Here is a 13,296-nt window from a genome sequence, read left to right as displayed (position 1 = left end):
TGTGGCCACCACGAGTGAGCACCCCCTGCCGCAGGCAAGCACATCGCAAGGGGCCCTTCAGGGACACAGACATCTGTGCCCACCACACTGTCCTCACTCTCACACACAAGCAAGCCAAAAAGAAAAGGGATGTTACGAGAACAACATAATCAGAAACCACTATTGGAAATTAATAGCTTAGTAGCAGAAAAATATGAATGGGCTGAACGATAAATTTGAAGACACTCTAAAATAAGAAAAACAAAGAGGAAATACTGAGAAGAAAATTAAGGTTCTATCCAGAAAATGCCCATACAGCCAAGGAGAGTTTTACAAAAGAGAACAGAGGGGCTGGAGAGATGGCTTAGCGGTTAAGCGCTTGCCTGTGAAGCCTAAGGACCCCGGTTCGAGGCTCGGTTCCCCAGGTCCCACGTTAGCCAGATGCACAAGGGGGCGCACGCGTCTGGAGTTCGTTTGCAGAGGCTGGAAGCCCTGGCGCGCCCATTCTCTCTCTCTCCCTCTATCTGTCTTTCTCTCTGTGTCTGTCACTCTCAAATAAATAAATAAAAAATTAAAAAAAAAAAAAAAAAGAGAACAGAGGGTCCAGGTGGGGGAAGAGGCAAACGGCACTGAGCACAGTGGGTGAGAGCGGGCGAGAAGGTGCATCTTTGTTGAATTTAGCCAAGTCAATTCCACAAGCTTGGAGAGGATGGAAACGACACAGGACAAAGGAGCGCCACCAGCCTACTGGAAGCTAGAAGGTGGTGTTCAAGTTCTGACAAGAAAAATAGATCGAGGACAATTCTGAACCCTGCCAAACTGGCAGGAAGTTTGAGCACACACATTTTTAGATATGCAATATACTGCATTTTTGCCCTGGAAATCCCTTGTAAGAGAATTACAAGAGGGTAAGAGCCTGCAAAATGACAGCTGAGGGGACACTGGAGGTGAACTGGGGATGGATTAAAGTCCTGGCTTGCTAACTGCGCAGCAAACATTGAGAATAGCCAGGCCAGATAGGAGAGGAAGGCAGCGGGAAGGTGAGGAGCCTTCGCATGTTTCCAAGGAGAAAATGGAAAGCACAGGACAGTGGTCTGGCCAGTACTGAGAGGGCTGTCAGCGACAGGGACTCAGGAAACTAAGCAAATGTCAGAAAGGTGCATGTTAAGTCCAGGGAAAACGAAGTGTACCAGACACGCAACAGCTCAGCTCAGCAGCCAATAATATTTACGTGATGGTGGCAATGGACATTCAGAGTATCGGGTTAACCAGAAATTTGATGGAGAAACAGAGAGAAAATGGGAAGCACAGAGGGAATGACTCAAAAGGGTAAGTCAAGAAAAAGCAGCACAAGTTTATTATTAAGAAACAAGCAGATAAGCCGGGTGTGGTGGTGCATGCCTTTAATCCCAGCACTCGGGAAGCAGAGGTAGGAGGATCGCTGTGAGTTCGAGGCCACCCTGAGACTCCATAGTGAATTCCAGGTCAGCCTGGGCTAGAGTGAGACCCTCCCTCAAAAAACCAAAAAAAAAAAAAAAAAAAGAAAAGAAAAGAAACAAGCAGATAATTCTAGAAGAAATAGCCCAGAGGGTTGCCTTTGAGGAGTAGCGACCAAGAGGAGAGAGGACGAGGGATTCTCTTACAGTTGTCACAGAGAATCAACTGTGAACATAACTTTTATATAGAAATTAGATTTCAGCTGGGCGTGGTGGTGCACGCCTTTAATTCCAGCACTCAGAGGCAGAGGTAAGAGGATCGCCGTGAGTTCAAGGCCACCCTGAGACTACATAGTGAATTCCAGGTCAGCCTGAGCCAGAGTGGAAAAAAAAAAAAAAAGAAGTTAGATTTCAAACTGATTTAGTTCCCTCTTGAGGCAACCTGATACTGCCATGTAAATACAACCCTCCCCCTCCCTCAGCACATGCCCATTTGCATCTGTTCTGATTCAAGTACGTTGATTTCCCTACTGTGATTACTCTAATCCATGAAGAGAAAGGCCTTTTTGTGTTAGTCCCAGTAAAATGTCAGTATAATTTTATATTTCTGATCCATTACAGATATGTCTTATGAAATTTCAGATTATAGAAGTATTTTCTTTTTTAAAAATTTTTTTGTACATTTTTATTTATTTGAGAGAGACAGACAGAAAGAGAAAGATGCAGATAGAGAGAGAGAGAATGGGCGCACCAGGACCTCCAGACACTGCAAACAAACTCCAGATGTGTGCACCCCCTTGTGCATGTGGCTAACATGATGTGGGTCCTGGAGAATTGAGCCTCGAATCGGGGTCCTTAGGCTTCACAGGCAAGCGCTTAACTGCTAAGCCATCTCTCCAGCCCTAGAAGTATTTTCTTGAAAATATCATTTCAGATTTTTTTTCCCTTGGGTCATTGAATAGTTACCATCTTTACCTTATACAAGTTTCTGGAAAAATAAAATTATACTCCTGTGTATAAGAAAACATGAGAATCCCTTGCCCCATGACAGAAAGGCCCCTACCTACCAAGATTCCTTTGACTTATTATTTTTCTTTTTTCTGTTGGCCTTAAAAATCAGACTTAATGTAGGGACACTTTTCCTCCACAAATCTCCACCAGTCGTGTTTATCTTGTTCTGGATTAACTCATTTTGACAACTTGGTAGAAGTGAAAGAATGTCCTGAAACGACTTAAGTACTCCATTCTAGTTTTTGAAAATGTAGGGAAATTGGCTCAATTTAATTTTTATGATTTTCTGCAGTCTCCTATCACGAAACACAATTCTGAAAGACAAACTTGTATCTTTATTTTATAAATTATAATCCTATCCACATGGATTGATGCAGGTGTCTCCTTTCTCATGTTTCAGCGAGAGCCAACCTGCCCCAGGAGCACCCAGGGTCAGGGTCCCGTGGACACTTGGTGTTGACGCCAAATCCTAACCGATGTGTGACTGTGCTGCACTGATGTTTAGTGGATATGTGTTGATTTGCAGAACAAATCATCAAATGGCACAGAATATTCCAAAACTATTCTCATACTTGAGAACAAAATAAGCAAAATGAAGACTAGAAATCTTTTTCTTCTCCACCTTTGCCTCTGTGCACTTTTCAGCTGAGGGTAGGTTCAGTTACACGGGCACAGCTGAACCAGAGGGGGTCGGTGTGGCCTGGGCACAGTTCATAGGGCACTGTGAGGCAGAGGACATGCAAAAGACCCCTGTGAGGCCTATAGATGCTGTGCTCTGGAGGCTAAAGAGAGAATATAATATTCTCCTGGGTCTGACCTTTGGGGATGTGGTGAGGGGAGAGGCAGTTTCTTGGGGAAGGTGTGTTTAGACCCAAGTTTGAAATTGGAGTGAGAATGGTTGGAGATGGAGAAAAAGTATATTCCAGGCAAGGGATATGAGCCTGTGGCTTCATAGAGGTGGGTAAAGAGCGAGCCAGGTGTGTTTGAGAGTAGATAGGTTGGCTCTGAAGTCAAGACAGGCTGTGAGGTAGATAAGACCAAAGTGTCAGACTAAGTACCTCATTATTCTGAAGAGTTTGGACTTCATTTTTAAAAAATTTTTTTGTTTAGTCTTACTTACTTACTTGACAGTGACTGGCAGAGAGAGAAAGAGGCAGAAAGAGAGAGAGAGAGAGAGAGAATGGGCGCGCCAGGGCTTCCAGCCACCGCAAACGAACTCCAGATGCGTGCGCCCCCTTGTGCATCTGGCTAACGTGGGTCCTGGGGAATCGAGCCTTTAATGGGTCCTTAGGCTTCACAGGCAAGCGCTTAACCGCTAAACCAACTCTCCAGCCCTGGACTTCATCCTTAATGTAGTCGAAGCCATTGTGATACCCTCTTTCAGTCATCTGGTCATTTGTGTGCCTGCGGGGATCTGGTATCAAACAGTAGGTAAGGCTCCATGCTGCAGAACAGGGCGGCTTGTGTCCTCATTTGCCTGAGAAGTTCTGAAATGTACTTGTCATCTTGTGGCATCTCACATGGTTTGCCATTTGTACTGGATTTTCCTGTTTTCAAAGCAATATTGCTCATTGTGATGGTTGAATCCTGTCAACTTGACAGGATTTAGAATCCCAGTGGAAACAAACTTCTGGGTTTGCCTGTGAGGGAGTTTCCAGATTCAGCTAACTGAGGTGAGGAGACCCACTCTGACTGCGGGTGACGTCACACCGTGGACCCCTGTGCTGGCCTGATGACCAGGGGAAGAAATCTGAGCAGCAGCACTCATCTCCCAGTTTTCTGACTGGATACCACGTGGCTAGCTTCCTGGTGCTCCTGCCATCTACCTGCCCTGCTACGAGGACTGGCCCGTTAAATTGTGAGCGGGAAGAAGCCTTCCTTCTTAAGGTGCTTTTGTCAGGTATTTTGTAGCAGCAACCAGTAATGAATGCCCTCACAGCAGTGGCTTTAATTCAGGATGTCAGCACTTCCATCCTCTCCCTTGGTCTTATCTGGAAGTGTTTCATGCATTTATGCAGTGCCTTCCCCCCCCCCTCTCTCTGTGTGTGTGTGTGTGTGTGTGTGTGTGTGTGTGTGTGTGTGTGTGTGTGTTTGTACAGAAAAGCAGAACAGCGAGTGTCTTCTGTCGCTTTCCTTTGTGGTTTCTCTCAGTGAACTCGGAGCTGCCGCTTTTCCATCAGACTGGTTGAGTAGTGATCCCAGCCGTTCTCCTGTCTTTGTCCCACACCCTCAAGACTAGACTTGCACGTGTGCAGTCGCACCTGGCTTTTCACATGGGGTTGGTCCTCAGGCTTGTGTGGCAAGTGCCACTACCCATGGAGCCATCTCTACTGTTTAGCCCAGCCTGACCTCAAACTCTCAATCTTCCTGCTGCAGCCTCCCGAGTATTAAGATTACAGGTTCACAGAGAGCTGTTTCAACACATGGTGAGATGTAACCTGTCTCTCTCCTCCCAGCTCTTTTCCAACAGAGCTCGCCTCTCAAGGGAAGGCATTAATGCCAGGTCACAAAGTGCAGTCTTGGGTGGTGTGGGATCCCAAACTCATGATGTTGCTTCTGTCAGCCACACGAGGTGCCAGTGCCTTGGCTGGTGCTGTGGCTGGCAAGACACATGAAGCTACCAGGCTAACACTTGCCTGGCTTGGTGGGAAACATAAAGAGTAGAGGTTTGACTTAGATGCAATGAATACAAGGAAACTGAGGCAGCCTTGCTGTAAAATAGAACCATCTGAATGCTTTTGTTGGGGTGTTTTTTATATTTTTTTGGTTTATTTTTATTTATTTATTTGAAAGCGACAGACAGAGAAAGAAAGAGGCAGAGAGAGAGAGAGAGAGAGAGAGAGAGAGAGAGAGAGAGAGGGAGAGAGGGAGAGAGAGGGAGAGAATGGGCACACCAGGACCTCCAGCCACTGCAAACAAACTCCAGACATGTGTGCCCCCTTGTGCATCTGGCTAACGTGGATCCTAGGGAATTGAACCTCGAACCAGGGTCCTTAGGCTTCACAGGCAAGTGCTTAACCACTAAGCCATCTCTCCAGCCCTGTTGGGGTGTTTTTGAAATTTATTCCTAGTATAAATCTCTAGTTCCTTGTTTGCAGCACTAGGAAGTGACTCTAAGGCCTTGCACATACTGATCAAGTGTTATACTACTTGGCTATAATCCAGACCTATTTGATTTACCTGGTAATACTTTTATTTTGCAATAAACCTTTAAGGACCAAATTGCAAAATAAATAAATAAATATTTAAAAAGAAAAGGGGAAGGAGCAGAAGCGGCAGCAACAGCAGCTCATACTTAACAAAAACTTAAGTTGCTAATTCCTGAATGTTAAGAAAGTTGATAATGACTGTACAACTTGCTCAAAACATTAGCCATCACTTACCTTCATTGTAGGATCCTTGGGAAAATCAGAAATCCTACAAAGGAATGCTCTTCATTTAAATTATCTCTTTCTCTAGCCCAAACCTGAGCCAGTACCTCTTTGTTGATAAATTCCTTAGAGTTCCAATTGCTGTCATTCCTTTTTCTGTACACTTTCTGTTTTGTGTCTCAAAGTGTACTTCAGGCACCCTTGTGGTACCAAAAGGCCAGGCTCCAGCCCTGAGGGCCTCACTGACTTGTGTCACCTTTTAGCAGCATTACAGAAGAGGCTTAGCCCAAAGCCTTCTCTTGTTCATTTTGTGACCAGATTCTGCCGAGACAGAGAGAGAGAGAGAGAGACATCCATTTATTTCACCAGCTCAAGAAGTGCTGATGACTACTGGTTGGCTTTTGCCCCAGCTGAACAGCCACGGATATAGGAATCGGGGCAATATGGTGGTATTTCAGGAACTAATACTTTCAAAGGCCATGGAGACCTCAGCATGCATGCTGTAGTGTGAATCTTGAATATCCTTCAAAAGCCTATGCATATTGAAGCTTTGGTTCCCAGCCTGTGGCACTCTTGAGTTAGCAGACTCTATAGGAGGAGGGCCCAGTGGAAAAAAATTGGGTCATTGAGGATTGTCCTTAAAGGGGAACTTGGACCCTGGCCCTTTCTGTCTGCAATGAGGCACCCATCTTTGCCTCTCCCACCCATGATTTGCTGCTGCATCACAAGCCAAGAAGCAACAGAGCCAACCTCAGAAGTCATAAGCCAAAATGAACCTTTCCACTTCATGTTTTTGCATATGTGTGTGCTGTGCATCATGTGCATTTACATGTGTGCCAGCGCATGTGTACATGCAGAGGTGTATGAGTGTGTGGAAGTCAGACGAGGCGAAGTAGCTTTCTTAATCACTCTCTGCCTTATTTTTGGAGACAAAGTCTCTCACTGAGCCTGGCACTCACCGATTTACCTAGACTAGCTGCCCAGCAAGTCTCAGGAGTCCTGCTGTTTCCACCTCCCCGATGCTAGGCGTGTAGGCGTGCACCATTGCACCCAGCTTTTATGTGGGTGCTGTGGCTTCAAGCTCAGGTCCTTCTGCTTGTGAGACAAGCACTTGTCCTACCGAGTCCTCTCCCAGTCCATCTTTCCTCCTTGACAGGTCCGTCATCTCAGGGGTTTCTTCACTGTGATAGAGGGCTGACAACCACAGTGTACCTTGTGTTTGCCCCATAGTGTCCATGTCCCTCTCAAATGAGGTGCCTTTAGCAGAACACACAGCTTTCCAGGCATAACCCACAGTCAGTAGCTAAGCAAAACTGTAACCTTCTTGATTATTTGCAGAGCCCGGGATCATGTTGGCTGTATTTGGTGGCACTTCATGGCATGGTTTTAAAGGAGTTTTAAACAACAAAAAATAACAGTTTTCTCTCACAGAGGTGTTGAGTAAGAACTACTGATGCAGGAGAGATGGCTCAGCACAACGCCTGCTAGCAAGGGTTCAATTCCCCAGTGCCCGTGTAAAGCCAGATGCACAAAGTGGTGTATAGGTCAGGAGGTCATTTGCAGTGGCCAGGGGCCCTAGCGCACCCATTCTCATTCTCTCCGTCATAACTAAAAATACTTTAAACATGTAACTACTGATGAATATGCTACATGGGCAATTGACCTTTTAAAGCACACAGTTCTCCAATAAGCTGTCTTCTACACAGCAGTGGCCTAAGGCACTCATGGCTTTCCTTGATTCATTTACAGTCCAGCAGTTGGATGGCTGTCCTCAGTGGTAATCCCTTCCCTGTGTGATTCTGTCATCTGTTAAGACCTCTGCTCCTCCAGTGAATCCTCTTCTTAGAGAAGAACTTCTAACATAAACCCCAAGGGATTATGAAGAACATTTTATGTCTGGACCTGGAAGTGGGCACCTACCTCATCTGCCCTGACATTCTACTGGCAGAACTCTGTCGCAAGGCCTCAGCCTCACTGCAGGGAGACCAGGAAATGTTCACTTCATGTGTGCCTAGAGAGAGGAATGAGCTCAGCTCTGAGCAAATTCCGTTCTCTGTACCTTACATTCTTGTGGTAAGATGGATGATAAATAATCCATGAAGAAATAATGCAACTATATGGTCTGTGTCATTGAGATACGATCCTGAAGGGTTCGGGATAGACTTCTGTGGATAAATGACCTTTGAGCTGAGACCTTAAGGGAGAGGGTTGGGAAGCAGAGAGCCCACATTGTACAAAGGCCCTGAGATGGGAACTGTCTTGCAGGATTCCTTAAACAGAAAAGTGACCTGCATGACAGCCAGTTGGTACGCAGGGGGAAGACAAGAGATAGGTACTATATCATGCAGATTCTTAACCTCTCTGTACCTCCATTTTATAAACCTGGGCTTACCATATCAACTGCATAGAATTGCTGTCAGGGGTTATATAAAATAAAGAATGTATGATGCTTAGAAATACACCCGGTACCTAATGTTCACTGCCTCTGTGTGGGCACTACAGTTGAGAATTTTATCACAAGTACAGTGGTAAAGTTTGGGGTGGTTTTTAGCAGGGCTATGTAACTTAATCTCCATGAAGACTTTGGGTGTTTCCTCACTCTTGTATAAAGTTTTGGTTCTCAAGAACAAAAGAAAATGTTCATAATATTACATGTTATTTCCTCTCATTAAAATGTGTTTTATTTTCTAAGCAGGTCAAAAATTCCCCTTAAAATAGTATTCATTTGTGCACAGAATATACATGAGTAAGATCTTGTATGCTTTTAATATATTTACCTCTTGAAAGATAGCCAAATAGTTATACATAATTTTCATGCAAATTTTACTGGACTACATTTGAGGATGTGTGGGCAAGGTGAAGCTCGGTGCCTGTCATCTTGTCTTCATGTAAACAAACTGCTCTGATTTCAGAACATGAATTATCAAAAGTCTATTATGGAAAAGGGAAATATTAGAAGACTGAAATGATGACTTTAAAAAAAAGTATGCTCAAGGTGGAGAGATTGCTTAGTGGTTAGGCACTTGCCTGTGAAGCCTAAGAACCCCAGTTTGAGTCTCGATTCCCTGGGACCCACGTTAGCCAGATGCACAAGGGGGTGCACATGTCTGGAGTTCATTTGCAGTGGTTGGAGACCCTTGCGTACCCATTCTCTCCCTCTCTCTCTCTCTCTCTCTCTCTCTCTCTCTCTCTGTCTCTCTCTCTCTCTCCCTCTCTCTCTGCCTCTTTGTCGCCTCAAATAAATAAATAAAATAAAAATAAATTTTAAGAGAAAATGCTGCAAAAACAGATCTTTTTGCTCAAAGTAGTAAGCGATGTGCTGAGGAAAAAAGCCACAGGCCCAGGACCATAGTCATTTCCACAGGAACGTCCTCCTCTGCACAGTGCTGCTGGCTGCTCATTTACATTTTACTCATCCTGTCCTGAAAACACAAACCAACAACTTAAAATGTACTTCCCCTACTTGTTGGCAGGAGCCTGGCATCAAATGACCTGGCATGTGTGGCTATGATAGCAAGGGTGCCCCAGGGCTGATGGGGTGAGCTGAGGTCATCGTTGTAGCCATAGACTTTGGCCCACACAGGACTCAGCTGTTGACTGGGAAAAACACAGACCTGGAATTGTTTTCTTACAGGCAGATAATAAGTCCCCTGGCCAATATAATCTCACAAAACAGTAGATTCATTTAATTATTACCAAAAAAAAAAAAAATCTTCATTGAGTGTCTGTATCAAGTGCCTGCACCATTTATAGAAGATTCTAAATATAAGTTTACAAAAGCTGTGTCCTCTTATTGTAAAGAATGCCCTAGGAAGGACAGTCATCCTTTTTGGAGCTCTGGTGCCAAGCAAGGTAGGAAATATTAGAATAAAAGAGGTGGAGCCACTCAGTGAGACCCTCACCCATGATTTGTGCAAACAAACTGTGTTTCATTTGGTACCCATAACTGGTATTTCTGATGTCCCTGTACTTGGGTCCACATACTGAGCCAGGGGCTGGGGTGCAACAGTGAGCAAGACAGGAGAGGGCTTTGCCTCCTGGAGCCCCATCTTCTGAACAAGATTCCCAAGACCTGAAGATTGGTCAGAGTCCATCCTGAGGGACCTGCAGGGTGCCAGGGGATGCCTCCAAGAAGGGGTAAACTTTAGACTGAGAGAAAAAAAGCAAAAGTGGGCATAAGTTCCAGATGAAGAGAATAGCTTATGAAGCCCCATGTCTTTTCATTTTTATTTTTCCCTTTTCTTCTTTCTCAGTTGGAGAATTCAAGGATGCTCAGCTTGCTCAGTGATGTATATAGTATTATTCTGTATCCATTATTCTTTTGAGAGAGAGGAGGGAGAGGAGAGAGAGAATGGTGCCCCAGGGCCTTTCAGCTGTTGTGAACAAACACCAGACACCATGCGCCACCTTGTGGCATATATGCAACATTGCATGATTGCATCACTGTGTGTCTGGCTACTGGGGACCTGGAGATTCAAACATGTATTCTTAGGCTTCACAGACAAGCACCTTAACCACTAAGCCATCTCTCCAGTCCATGTTTCCATTAATTTTTCAAACAAATGCAAAAACACTAGGCTATGTATCTTGTATAGATACACACCCATATATGTAGGAAATGTTTTGAAGTGGGCTGAGGAGGTGATTCAGTGGGTAAAGTGCTGAGTTCAGATCCCCAGAGCCCACATGAAATGCTGGGTGTGGTAGAAAACACTTGGAATCACAGCGCACTGGGAAGGCAGAGGCAGGTGGATCCTGAGGGCTTGCTGGCTAGCCTGCCTAGTTGAATCAGTGAGCTTTGGATTCAACAACAGGTCTTGTGCAAAGAATAAGATGACAAGCTGCTGAGGAAGACACCCAACCTTGACTTCCATCCTCCCCACACATGTGCACACACATGACCACCATGCATACATGCACACATACCATACATGTACTTTCTATGCAATAAAAAAGGCAAAAACAATTGAAGGACATGGAAGGAAACCCACTAACCTCATGCAAGGGTTGTTTCTGAGGAAGGTAGGAAAACTAGAGCCTGAGATGGGGAGAAAGGAAACCTCATTTTCATTGGAAATGGCTTCTGGGCCAGTCATAGCCACCCTGACAGATACTTCTGCCCAAACCCTCTTATTTAAAATTATATTTTTAAATTAGGTACTAAGTAGGTTTTCATATGGCTTTTCCAGACATCTTTTGTTTTTGTTGACCTTCTCCCAATATTTATACCTTTAGAAACTTGGTTTATGAGCCTTCAATTTCCCAGACTGAAATGTGATTAATGCTAAACACTTACAGACAGAAAATTTTCAGTGAGTCACAGAGAGCTGGCTTTATATTAATTTTTAAAATATTTACTTATTTTGATAATTTAATACATACATATGTATTAATTATCTTGATCTTATTCAATCCCATTATCCTATTTAATAACACTACACACACATATATATTCATGCACATGCATGCACACACACACACAAACAGAAAAAAAAAAATGCTACCAGGAAAAATCCAAATAACCACCTTCTTGGGTTTTCTCCTTCACGGTTTCCACCATGGAATGTGGATGTGTAAATGTTTAACACAAAAAGCACTTCATCTTACTGTAGCAAAAAAGTCATGACATTCTGGCACTGAATTCACTAATGCAGGGAAACTATTAAACATGAGGTAGTTAATTAGTAAAGGATATAAACCAATCAGTTTTAGTTGCCTGCATGTGGTTTTCAACACTGACCAGTGTCATGTTGTAGGTATGTTTTTATGGAACAAAATTCTTACATTGGTCGATGGGGAACTGGTCTCATTGAAAACGTGATCACAGTTTTTGACTGATAACTCGACTGAAGAAAGTACAAGACAGTGTGAATTAGGAAAGAAATGAGACTGACAGCCAGGGGATCCTATCAATGCTCTTGGAGCCGTTTTTCTCTCCTATGGAAAGGGAAACAGCGGAAGAATTGTGAGAGCGATTATGGCAAAACACTTAGCCACAAAGTGAAAGTTATCTTCTCAATCAGTAATCCATTATATTTCAAGGCTGTCTGGTATTTTACCCAGAAAAAATAAATAAAAACTGGGTTTAAGAAGAGCAGAATCAGTAATTCCTCAATTTAGTCATTATAGATTTCAGTCAAGATTTTTCCTGGACTTGCTGAATTATCTATAATATTATAATAATAAAAGTGCCAAATGAGCTCATAATTTTGAACTTCCTGGGAACATCCTTTTGATTTTACACTTTTATATTGCTTGCAAAAATGATTGTGTGTGTGTGTGTGCGTGTGTACACATGGGTGTGCATGTATGTGGAGGCCAGAGGACAACTTCAGGTATTCCTAAGGAACACTATCCATTTTTTTATTGCATGTGTATGTGTGTGCGCAGTCCCTCGCCACTGCAAACCAATGCCATCCAGCTTCATATGGGTGCGTGTTAACTGCTGAGCCACCTCCCCAGCCCCCACCTTCTTTTGAGACAAAGTGTGTCCTTGCTCTGGAGCTCACTTGTTAGGTTAGACTGACTGACTGACTGGCTAAAGGGCCCCAGGGATCCTCCTGTCTCTGCCTCCCTTGCACTGGAATTATAGGGCATATACCATCATGCCTGGCTTTTAAAATAGGTTCTGGAAATTGAACTCAGGACCTCATGCTCTCAAAGCAAACACTTTTCCAACTGAGCTATCTCCTCATTCCTTATACTTTAAAGTGAATCTTCATCATACAACAGGCCTGGGTGCTGTGGTATTTTAGAGAATACAAATAATGCTAATGTTAGCATTTGGAACAAGTGTTCTCTGTGAGCAATATCATCAATGAATAATATTGGACCAGAATTTTTCAGATTTGTTGAAATTAATTCTTAAGGAATAATCAAGATTGTTTTCTTTAGAGAATTGTGAAAATTGTCAAAAAAATGACATGTTTTTATTAGAAATTAAGTGTGCTAGAAAATGTTTTCTGGCTTGGATTAGAAAGGACAATGATAATGCTGGTCATTTTCTTCTTTGTGCGTTTGTGGTGCTGGGCTTGGACCCAGAGCTTCGTACATGTTAGGCAAAGACTACCAGCTGAGCCACGCCCCAGCCTCATATTGTGCCCTCATGTGCTGTCTTTAGTGCCCAGGTATCTTTGGGGGCCTCAGGTATTGTTTCTTTAACAGTTTTCTCTTGGGCTTTTTTTTTGACAGGTCCCCGAGGGCAAAGTAGTTGTTCTCAATTTCCGATTCCTAGACCTTGAGAGTGACAACCTGTGTCGCTATGACTTTGTGGACGTGTACAATGGCCATGCCAACGGTCAGCGCCTTGGGCGCTTCTGCGGCACATTCCGACCCGGAGCACTTGTGGCCAGTGGCAACAAGATGATGGTCCAGATGATCTCTGACGCGAACACCGCGGGCAATGGCTTTATGGCCACGTTCTCTGCTGCTGCACCAGATGAAAGAGGTACTGTTTCCACAATAATGATAGGCATGATGGCTGCAGTGATGCGTTACTT

The 13,296-nt window shown here is 43.9% G+C and overlaps 1 protein-coding gene across 1 annotated transcript in view; it reads left to right on the top strand.

The window, feature by feature from the left end:
• The window catches only part of Pcolce2 (procollagen C-endopeptidase enhancer 2), a 73,098-nt gene that overhangs the window by 26,525 nt on the left and 33,277 nt on the right, over positions 1–13,296 (top strand). Inside the window, exon 3 of the mRNA XM_045136958.1 lies at positions 12,989–13,244. Coding sequence (XP_044992893.1) covers positions 12,989–13,244 — 256 coding nt within the window. The remainder of the gene's footprint in view (positions 1–12,988; positions 13,245–13,296) is intronic.

Source organism: Jaculus jaculus, chromosome 17 (assembly GCF_020740685.1).
Source record: "Jaculus jaculus isolate mJacJac1 chromosome 17, mJacJac1.mat.Y.cur, whole genome shotgun sequence".
NCBI classification, from domain to species: domain Eukaryota; kingdom Metazoa; phylum Chordata; class Mammalia; order Rodentia; family Dipodidae; genus Jaculus; species Jaculus jaculus.
The sequence above is the reverse complement of the archived record's forward strand: the minus strand, read 5'-3'. Positions and strand labels throughout refer to the sequence as shown.